We start from the raw sequence: 11,949 nt of genomic DNA, 5'->3' as shown, positions 1-11,949 counted from the left end.
AGAGAGAGAGAGAGAGAGAGAGAGAGAGAGAGAGAGAGAGAGAGAGAGAGAACAGTTTGCTTCACCTGAACCTGAAGAAAACTGAAATTTAAACAAACACCAATTTACAAACAACTCTTCAATCAAACTTCATTTTCCCCCCATTTCTTTTATAAATATGTCCTAATAACAACAATATCCCTCTAAATTCTCATATAAAAATGCCTTCAATGAACTCTTTCAAATTTCTTCTCTCTCTATAACTCTATTCTCTCTCTCTCTCTTCTGTACATTCCTTCAATAATTTGCTTTCTACTGGTTCTCAATCTTCAACAATGTCTGATGGAAGGTATCCGGATCAGTTGGTCAGCTTGGGAATGGACCGAGACGAGACGCCATGAAGGAGCTTAACAAAGCCGAGGAAGCTGAGCTTTCCATCAGAATGCCTTATCCAGTCTTGAAGAACAACGTGGACCGGTACCGAGGGTCCGAGCCCGAGCTCCTGTTGAAGGAAGAAGAAACGAGCACGGAGTGCAGAAATGTAAATAAATGTTTGTTCGGGCATTTACATGCATACCGCATGCATGATTCTTATGTACTTACATATCTATCTAACACGTAAACATTTATGCTTGCATGTCGACGCTCAAATCATATAAAAATACCACCTTTACCGCATTCATAGGTTTATGACACCGAAGTATTGTAAGTGTACATATCAAATTTTGGGCGGTAGATATGTAAATATCATGCATAGGTTTATTAGGTTTATAACACCAATGTGTTATAAGTGTAAATATCAAATTCAAACTTTCGGTGTTAAATGTGTAAATACAGAAGAATTGTGTAAATACAGAAGAATTGTGTAAATACATTTTTATCGCGGAAATCTTTTATATCATATAAAAAAATATCACTATTTTCAGTTTTAAAAAGAGTGAGACGAGTTTTCATGTACGGGTAAGGTGGCATTTATGTAAAAAATTAACGTATAGATGTTAGATATGTAAATAGATAGGAATTGAGTGGTATATATGTAAATCATCCATTGTAACATTGTAGAGAGAGTAAATGATCAAGATAATTTATGGAATTATTAGATTTGTTTGCTAGGGCATAATGATCAAGATGATTCATGAACTTTTTAGGTTTGTTTGTTGGGACACTTATATAAATACCACATAATTCTTATGTATTTACATATCTGACACCTAAAAATTCATATTTACATGCATACCACTCAAATACCATCACACTGCGTTTTTAAAAGTGAAAAAGGGTGATTATGAGATTGTAATTTAAAGAGTGGTTAAAATGTTATATTTAAAGTTTGGCTGGTTAAAATATTATTTCTAGTGTTTTGATTGGTTGGTATGTAAAAACCGATATAAACAAAAGTAGCTCACCGAAGCGAGTTCCTCGATCATTATAAGCCTATTTCCGTCCTTCTCGAACAGTTCGTATCCGCGACGAGCATGTTGCTCCCAACAGTCCAATGCTTCGAGTTGATGAACACTGGTCGAGGCCGCAACGAACTCCTCAAAGTCTAATTTCTTATATTGAATGGAACTTACCTACATTCATAAATAATTTGAGGTCAATAATTAACAATTTGGGGTGGGTCTAAGATATAAAATCAATATTTGAATCATACCATATTAACAAAATCAAGAACTTTCGAATCCCTCATAGCTTCAGTTGAGGTCTTCAGCAAAGCCTGTGTATGTTGCTTTGATTTATATTATATATCACAATGCAAATATGTTTATAATATAAGAATAACTGAAATGAAGGGCATTTACACATATGATACACAATTCTTATGTATTTACATATCTAACATCTAAATTTTCATATTTACATACATGCCACTAAAATCTTTAAAATCACATTACAAAAAAAAACCATTTTTACTAACTTTTTAGATGTAAAATACACATTTTCATGCCAATGTTTATGACACCAAAGTTTATAAAGTACACATTTTGATGTATTTACATATCTAACATATAAATTTTCATATTTACATACACAACACTAAAATCATTAAAATCAAACTAAAAAAAATACCATTTTAACTAACTTTTTAGAAGTAAAATACACATTTTCATGCATATGTTCATGAAACCAAAGTGTTATAAATCAAAAACCACAGTTTAGGGGTTAGATATGGAAATATATAAGAATTGTATGGTATATATGCAAATTTCCCTAAGAAGAGAATTACCATTTTGAAGTTTTGGAAGGAGATGAATCCACTCTTGTTGGGCTCAAGCAGAGCAAATTGTTCACGCAGATAAGAAAGCTGTGACACTGTCAAAGTCTTTGCCAGCGCCTGTCAAATTGACAGAATATCATTCAGTAAAATTTCAGTAAACAATATATAAATCCAATAAATTGCAGAAAAAATAAAAAAAAAAGTTATGTGGATGGATAGGAAGTGGTGTAGAATCATGCATACCATATAATTCTTATATATTTACATATCTAACAACTAAAATTCAATTTTTACATACATGTCAGCATTTCCATGCATGAAAAGATGTTGTATTTTGCTTTTTTAAAGTTAAAATTGTGGTATTTTGGAAGTGACATGAAAGACTTAAATGGTATAAATGTAAAAAAGTAATGTTTATGTGTTAGATAGGTAAATGCAAGGAAATAAATGTTACATCAGGACTTTGCACATAGATTCACGTGTGGAGTCCAATGAAATTACGCCGTGTAGGTGATCGACCCGGTAACAAGGGAATATTCCCCTCATGTTGCTCCGTGTTATTAAGGTGTTATTGTATGTTATTCAGGTGTTACTGTGTTCTGGGAATATTCTTAGTGTTATAATAACACAATAACACATCAATAATACTTGAATAACACACAATAACACCTGAATAACACGGGAGGAATATTTCCTTGTGTTACCAGACAGATTTTTGTTCTACGTAGCGTAATTTCATTGTACTTCGCACGTAACTTTACATGTGGAGTCCTGATGCTATATTTGCAGCATGTATGCAAAAGTCCCCAAAGCATATCAACAAAAAGGTGCATTTTACAGTAAAAATAATAATAATAATTTTGATGTGATGTTAGATATGTAAGTGCTATATATATAATGTTTGGTTGTATATGTAAAAATAAATAAAAGCTATGTGACATGTATGTAAACCCCACATCTAAACTATTACTTTTTAGAACTAAGGAAATTGACACATAACCTCTGAAACATTTCAATAATTACATCTCATAAACTGAAGGCATCTGAAAAAATGACAATGTTTTAAAAAAAATCAAATAATAGCAAAACATCATTAAAAGTAAAGGAATTTACAATGTTTTATATCAGGAGGTATAAATGTAAAATGTAAAATAAAAGTGAAATAAGTACTTGTAAAGATTAAAACTAACCCTTAGTGCTGATTTCCTCAAAGGAGATGAATAAACATAAGCTTTTGCAAGCTTAAAAACCAACATGTCCAATGGGCATTTAACCACTTCAAACTGTTGAATCCAAGGGTGACCTGTTGCCATAATTACTTTAATTACTGACAAATTCATTTAGAAAATAATGAACAAAATAAATATTTTACATATTTACCATATTTGAATATGTTAGACCAACATATCCATATATCTAAAATATGGATATGTTGGTTTTAGACTTTTAAGTTAATGCCATTAATTTAAGTTGGTATTTACATACAAACCGCCCGAAACTTTCTATTTGCAAATCAACTATCATTTTTCATCCATTTTTCAAATTCTCACGCAAATATCAACATTCACGGTAAAAGCCCGACCCATACTTTTCACTTTTAATCAAAGTCTCAATGGTTTGATCATGACAAATGTAAATACATAAGTTGGGTAGTTCATAAATATCACCTGGGCGGTTAATTTGAAAATATCGAAGTTTCAAGTGGTATGTATCGAATAATCCCTTACTATTAAGATTGAGCCTTAGAAATCCAAAATCCACATAAAAAAAACTTTCCTCCATCAATCTTGGCACAAGTAAAATCAAATTAATTCAAATTAGACCACCTAAACTTCAATTTTACACGAGTACTGCCTTCCTTATGCATAAAAAGGTGTATTCAACATTTTAAAAGTCAAAATGGAGTTATTGTTCATGCCACATGAAAGATGAAAGATTTGGGTTGTATAAATGTAATAAATAAAGTTTAAGTGTTCGATATTTCAATGCATAAGAATTGGTTGGTACATACGTAAATGCCCTGAAAATAAATTTGGAACTTACTCAGCGCCTGAACGGCCGTCATTCTTTTACGGAAATCCTTATTCAATAACCTCTTCACAAAATCTTTGGCTTCAAAAGACAATGACGGCCACGGAGCTTCGTCGAAGCTCGGTTCGGCCTTCAACACCGCTCGAAATATGCCGGACTCGGTTCGAGCCCAAAACGGTCGACTTCCGCATAGAAGAATATACGAAATTACGCCTATACTCCACATATCCGCTTCGGTGCCATATGATCTATGAAGAACTTCAGGGGCGACATAATACGCACTTCCCACGATATCATTTAATCTTTCATCTGCATGACAGTATAGTTCAAAAAAAAATTATTATAAAAAATGATAAAAGTTAAATAAATTCTAAATTTACAAGTCTAACCTGGTTTAATAAAGTCTGACAAACCAAAATCTATGGCTTTCAAGGTTGCATTCTCATCTTTTGAAGTAAAGAGAAAGTTCTAAAGAAGAAACAAAAAGAGATTGAGAATAGAGTAAGTTGAGAATAGAGTAAACAATAAAAAAGGGGATATTACATACAAATTGCCCAAAACATTGTTATTTACAAACTAAACCCCAAAGAGATTTTTTTTAAACTACCGAACTGATGTTATTGTGCATGCCACGATCAAACTATTGAGAATTTGATAAATGGATGAAAGAGTGGCTGATTTGTAAATAGCATGTTTCAGGTGTCAGTATGTAAGCATTTAGAAAACATACATTTAATCCAAAAAAAATTCATGTATTCAATTTAGTATAACAACTTATCAAATAAAAGTCGTTTTGGTCATTCGGTCAACTTCGTAATTTCTTTGGACTAGAGTTGGTATAGAAAGATCTCCAATAAGAGTATTTTAAACTTCTTAGGTGTTCCTTTCATGCTTTAATATCGCGAAAATAAATTTAGGAAAATTTACACACAAAACACTGAATTCTTATGTATTTACTTATCTAACATCTAAAGTTTGATTGTTACGTACATACCGTCTTATCTATGTTTGAAAAAAATGTATTTCACTTTATAGAAGTTAAGATTGTGGTATTTATTATGTGATATAAAAGCTTTGAGCGGTATAAATGTAAAAAAGTAGGTGTAAGATATGTAAATATATAACAATTGATGATATTGATGAGTTGAGGGATTATATCTCAAAAAAGTCTACGACTTACATCGACACATCTAAAAGATTTAGATGATCATTTCAATCATGAGAAATTTACATACATAGCACACAATTCTTACATATTTACATATTTACAAAGTTTGGTGCTTTAAATTTATGAATGTGTATTTCACACTTAAAAAGTGCTAACGTTGCTATTTTTGATGTGATATTAAAGACTTGAGCATTGTATGTGCGTAAAAATAAAAGTTTAGATGTGAGAAATGTAAATACAAAAGAATTGTGTGCTATGTATGTAAATGCCCCTTCAATCATTCATTCATTGAGAAAACGAGCTATACCTCCGGCTTGAGATCTCGATGCACGACGCCCTGAAGATGACAGAAGGCAACGACATTTAGAATTTGGATTAGAACAACCTTAGCATCATCTTCTGAGTATTTACCTCCCCTAACATCAAACACAAAATACCAATTCATAACAAGAACATCATCATCAACATTAAGCTCAAACAAATAAAATTAAAATTTACTTCTATATAAGTACGTGCATAGTTAACCACACCTCGAAAGAATTCTATCTAACAATTCGCCGCCTCTGCACAACCTGAAGAATTAACGAAAAATTACGATAGGTTCTCCAAAAACAAGCAAATTTTAAGAAAACTATAGGACAACATCAATAATCCTAAAATTTCACAAAATCTAGTTTTGTAAGACGCAAAATCTCAATTGTAAGTACCACAATACTAAAATATTACTTGAAAGTTTATCTCCTTTGTTTAAGTAAGGAAAGAGGCATTGGGTGATTATAATATTAAAGTGCCAAAAAGCTCATAAAATAAATAAAATTTTATGTAATCTAATCACCATATGGATACAAGAGCATTATAAAAAGCTAATATAATATCTATAATAGCTGGAATTTTTTCTTTTTTTATACGAGCAATTACATACAGACCATCCGAAACTTGCTATTTACAAATCAACTAATCTCTTCTATCCATTTTTCAAAATCTCACCCAAACATCAAAAATCATGGTTAATTTGTAAAAATCAATGTTTCGGGTGGTCTGCATGCAATTAAAAAGAAATAGAATAGAACTTACTCCATTACTACATAAACATTATCTTCATCCTCATAAGCATCATAGAATTGCACTAGATTTTTATGTCCGGTGAGAGAACTCAAGATTCTCACTTCTCTTCTCACATCTTCAATGGCAATAGCTGTTGTCATCTGCAAAGCAAAATAAAAAAAGTATGCAATATGCAATTAAAAAGTTTATGTACATACCACCCAATTCATATGTTTTACAAATCTCGCACCTAAATTTTAATTTTTTTTCCATTTATACTGCTTGAATCTTTCATGTCACATAAAAAATATGACTATTTTAACTTTTAAAAAGCGAAATACATATTTTCATGCATAGGTAAGGGGGTCTTATATGTAAAAAGTGAAGCTTAGCTGGTAGATATGTAAATACATGAGAATTGTGTGGTATGTATGTGAATCCTCCGTGGTATGTATGTGAACCCCCCTATTTAATTTTCTTTTCCAAAAAAAAAAAAAAAAATTTAAGAGAATTAAGGTGTAAAGCTAATTTTTCTTAACACCCGAACTTTGATTATTTACACTTATGCCCCTTGGTGCCAAAAACCTATGCATTCACTTTTAAAGAGACAGAGGTGGTGGCATTTTGAATGTGTACATGAAAGTATAAATGTTTAGTTGTTAGATATGTAAATACATAAGAATTGTGTGGTATTTATATAAATACCACTATTTCTTAATACTAAGATGATAATCTCTCCCTCCCTCCCTCCCTCCCTCCCTTTCTCTCTAAAAGTGCTTATGAAACAAGAATCAACCCTACTCCATGCACAAAGAAAACTCAAGAGCAACAAATTTCTTTTCAATCATTTGCATTAATCATAAAATTCTGAATTGCAGATATCATCTTCAACACAATAAGACCCAAAAATAAACTTGAAACACACAAATGGAAAAAGAAAAAAAATTAGGACCAAAAATCCTCCTGGTTATGGCATTGATTCAAAATTTTAAAAAATAAAATTTTTCCAGCAAAACCAATAGAATTTCTCGCATAACAATTCAAATCATTTCATGTTTCCCTCAGTTAGATTCAAGAAATTCCCAATTGAATCAATCACAGATCCACCTCAAACAAAATTCATCAAAAAAAAAAAAATGAAAGAAAAAAATTCAAACCTTGGCCTTTGGGATGACCTTAACGGCTACCTCCTCCCCCTTCATCTCCCCTTTCTTCACCTTCCCCAAACAAGTAAACCCAAAATGACCTCTCCCCACCTCTTCTCCAAGCTCAAACTTCACCACAAACTGCTTCGCGAATCCAAAGTTCTTATCAAGCCCTAATTCCACCTCGCTCCCTTCAGGAATCGAGCTCTGGTTAGGTTTCGCCGGAGCTTGCCGGCGAGCCAGCAGGGCCTTAATGTGCTTCGCCGGCGATGGTGGAGGAAAGGGTCTCTTCAATAACCTCAGCGGCGTTGAGCTCACACTGGAGTTCGCCGGCGAGCCTTTGTAAGAACCCCATAGAGGACTGGGGCTGTAGAAAGGGAACTTGGAGGGCTTTGGGGTAGATGGATTTGGTGGATCTGGTTCCTCATATTTAGGAGCTGTGGGGCTTTCTGCTCGGCTTTGTTGTTTTGTGTCTGGTTTGCAGAGGCACAGACCCATAGAAAACGGAGCTGAGCTTGGATTTGCAGATCGGAGTAAGGAGAAATCACGGATTTTTTTTCAAGGTTTCATGATTGAAAGCTTAAATCCTGAACAGCAACTGAACAATAAGCAGAGAAATTTGAAAATCAAGTAAAAAAAGCATTTTTGTGCGATTAAGAGACGAGCAAGAGAAGAAAGCAAAGATCTTGAGAGGAACTTCTGAAAGAGAATGGAGAAGATGAAGAGAATCAGAATCAAGGAGGAGGAGGAAGGAGAGGGGTTAAGGAGTGAATAAAAAAAAAAGGGAATAGGAAAAAGGAGGCAACTTTAGCCTTCTCTTTGCCTTTTTTGATGTATTTCTTTCAGGATTGTTTAAGAAGGCATCAGTTCTTTGTAATTAGAGAGGAAAAACCCAAACTTTTTACAAAATTGCGAGATGGAAGGAGATCATCAATGCTGATGCTACCATCCTCACAGCCTGTAATCTTAATTGTGAAAATAACATTAAAATTATTTTAAGAAATTTTATTTTTTGACAAGAGTTTGCTTCTATTCTGGTTGACTTCTTCTCATTGAATTGACAAAAAAATGTTTTTTTTTTTTTAGGATTTGAGTTTATTTTATTAAGTATTTAGTTGCATTAAAACTAATGGGACAGTGAAGAATTCATTGCACTTCTTCAGAAACACATGTGAATTGCTGACTAATTAATTACTTCGGCTGCATAACTTTGATGGTTGTTGGTTGTGGACCACCTAATCTTCATTAAACGCATTAGATTAGACGAATTATTAATGAGGTTTTATACCTATATAGTCTGTTTTCTTATGACATTAAGTGGGAGTACCTCTCCTTACACACTGTAATTTTTTTTTCTTAGAGTTCATTAAAAATGGTGTTTATAATTCTAAGGTTTCAACCTTCATAAGATCTCATGTTACTGCAATCGCAGAACACCGTTGGCCACCATTCATGGGCAGTCGTCAGTTCCTTGCATTGCACAAAGTAACAACTAAAGTCACGGAAACACGAACTAGCCTATGAAGCGGTGAAACATCCATAACGCCATATCAACCTTGAAGACGGTGCACTGAAGCTCCACGTGTCACTCCTAGCTACGACCACTCTCTACCTCGGGGCAGCATGTTCTTCTGTGCCACAAGGTTGTAACTTAAGAAAAATGGTAATCATTTCTTGCTCATGGGACAAGGGGGTTATACTTGTAATCACTAACTCGTTCTGGAATATTTCAATGAGATAAGGACCTGTGATTTTTTTTTCTTTCTGCGTTTTTGGCATAAAAATTTGTGATATCCCTATTGGTTATGTTATTTCATCTAATTGTGTGTTAAATTCTCATTAAACGCTAAAATAATAACTCGTTACTCTATCATCATTAATTTTCTAGCACTCATAAGAATGCATGTTACTACCTTTTTTAAATTAAAATATATATTTGTATGTGTATGTTTATGACATTGATATGTCATATGAGTATAAATAACAATATTGTTAGGGTTAGATAGGTAAATACATAACAATTGTTTGGTGTGTACTAAATTTTCCTAATTAAAATAGATAGAACAGCACAACTGCATGATTAAGGTTTGGGCGACTCTTGTTGAGAAATTGGCTTGATATTAAATACACTTTCACATGCAAAAGAATAACTATTTTCTTAGTCCTATAACTAATCTATTATTTTAAATGGGTTTAAAATTGAATAATGCATGTGTTACGTATTTTACCAACCGACCAAAAGCCCGGTTGAACTAGAGGTTGATTGATTCGGAGACCGTTCAGGTAGAGGCTGACCAGCAAGAGGACGATCGGTTGAATATTCCACAATTGCACTTCATGAAACCGATTAATTGGGGGTAGACCGATTAAACATGGACAGGGCGTAATTGCAGTTTCATATTTATTCTAGCTCTCTATAAATAGTGGAGCATTAAATCCATTATATGTTGTCGATAACACATACAAAAATATCTCATCCCTCTGTCATCTCTGTCTGTACATTTCTCTCATTTTCACGCTCTATTTCTTGGGTGTGATTCACAGACATATTAAGATTCAGTAATAATAAATATCATCGATAGACATAGCTTTTAAATAAGAAATAATAGACACATATTTTACCGATCAAAATAATTAAATAATTTTTTTTGGAAATAATACATGTGTTGCATTCTATGACAATATAGTGGGAAAATGTTTTCTAAATATTACACACAAAATTTTCAAACTCAAAGAGGGGAGCACAAAAGTCTAACCTTTACCATAACTCTAAAAAATATAATTAAATTATAAGAAATGTCATGCCAACCACATATGAAGGTGATGAAAAGTATTAGGAGAATAGTGAGGGATGACAATCATAAATGTCAATCAACTACCAAAGATAGTCAATGTGGCATCAATTGGAGATAAATAATGATAGTAGTGAAATGGTAGTAAGAAAAATATGAACAAATAATAATGAAAATTCTTAAATATATATATTTTAATCATGCACGAATATACTCACAAGACGAATCTAACAACTTTAATGTTGGTTCAACCCGAGTCCAATCAAGCCCATATCAGAACCTTTGAGTGCAATTGGTGACATTGGATGGTTTATTGAATGGTCAAATGGATTCCAAATCAGACAAGCTAAGAGTCAAATCGAGCATCCCGGCAAAACGCATCCAATAAGTCAAAGATCACTCAATTTTAAGATCATTAAGACAGCTTAATATCCATAAAATATCATCCAATCAAAAAAATCGCTGTGTCATTTGATTTAGATGTTCAAATTCATGAAGTATTCACTCTCAAAATTTATAAATAGAGCTAACTGAAGAGAATCCTGGATTATGAAGAGAAAGCTGAAGGAGCTCCAAACTAGTGAAGGTTCCTAAACTCCACTAACGTCGAACAGTTTGATCACCATTGCCATTGCTCGACCTAGACAGTTGTTGACACCGGACCACCGTCACCTCCATTGGACTATCAACTGTGTTATTAACTCCACAGCTCGACCATTGTTGCCTAGCATCCACTGCTTCTCAGCTTCCACCACATTAAATCTTATCATGCATATGTTTATGACATCAAGATATAATTTAGAGGATAAATATATAAAAACGCAAGAATTGTGTGGTATGTATGCAAATTTCTTCATTTTTTTGTGATTAGTTCGAATTCTGATCTGTAAATCCAAGCTTAATGACGATTTCAATGGATATATCAATGCCTCCGAAACTAAGAGGAATAAGGAAGAATTACATGCAGAATCCCTTAAAGCTTTCTATGTATTGCTTTCATGGTCCGATCATGAACCCTTTCTATCACCAGATGAAAAAGCTGAAATCATCAGGGGTAGGGTTGTCAAAATGGTTCATTGTTTGCGTACAGCTCATTTTCGGCTCGTTAAGTAGCTCATGTTTGATTCATTCGCTAAGCAAATGAGCCTAACACGAACAATTTTTTTTGGGCGCTCGTTGTATAAACAAATATTTGTTTGTTCGTATACATATGATGCGTGTTAGAAGATTCACAGTGGTAGAATAATGAATTATCTTCTTGGCATTGCACAAGAATTCAACACAGACTCAGATGAAAAAGAACAACTGATAATGACACCAGAAATTTTTACATGGAAACCTCGGAAAAGGGAAAAACCACGGGTTGAACCGTTTCATTGTACAAAGATGATTATAGTTGCAATCACTTATCTCACATATGAGAAAAAGAGTTACTAGATTTCTCATGTTTCAACGTCGACGTGTTGATGAATTTATTGATAGAAACAGACGGCGAACGATAACAATTGACAGTGTCTAGTAGATGGTGAGCAGAGGTGGTTGACGGTGATCAATGACTTTTAGCAGTGGTGA

General features: G+C 33.2%; 1 protein-coding gene across 1 annotated transcript; it reads right to left on the bottom strand.

The window, feature by feature from the left end:
- Positions 1-63: 63 nt before the first annotated feature.
- LOC110023843 (CDPK-related kinase 7-like) lies at positions 64-8,512 on the bottom strand. Its single transcript, XM_020723458.1, has 11 exons — positions 7,598-8,512; positions 6,471-6,601; positions 5,927-5,968; positions 5,704-5,812; positions 4,618-4,696; positions 4,241-4,537; positions 3,388-3,500; positions 2,207-2,314; positions 1,634-1,696; positions 1,386-1,553; positions 64-481 (listed from the first exon to the last, which is right to left on the bottom strand). The coding sequence occupies exons 1-11, from the start codon at positions 8,081-8,083 to the stop codon at positions 338-340; spliced, it is 1,740 nt and encodes a 579-aa protein (XP_020579117.1). The 5' UTR covers positions 8,084-8,512; the 3' UTR covers positions 64-337.
- Positions 8,513-11,949: the final 3,437 nt, after the last annotated feature.

Source organism: Phalaenopsis equestris, unplaced genomic scaffold, assembly GCF_001263595.1.
Source record: "Phalaenopsis equestris unplaced genomic scaffold, ASM126359v1 Scaffold000002, whole genome shotgun sequence".
In the NCBI taxonomy this organism is placed as follows: domain Eukaryota; kingdom Viridiplantae; phylum Streptophyta; class Magnoliopsida; order Asparagales; family Orchidaceae; genus Phalaenopsis; species Phalaenopsis equestris.
Note: the sequence above shows the minus strand (reverse complement) of the source record. Positions and strands in the feature narration are given on the sequence as shown.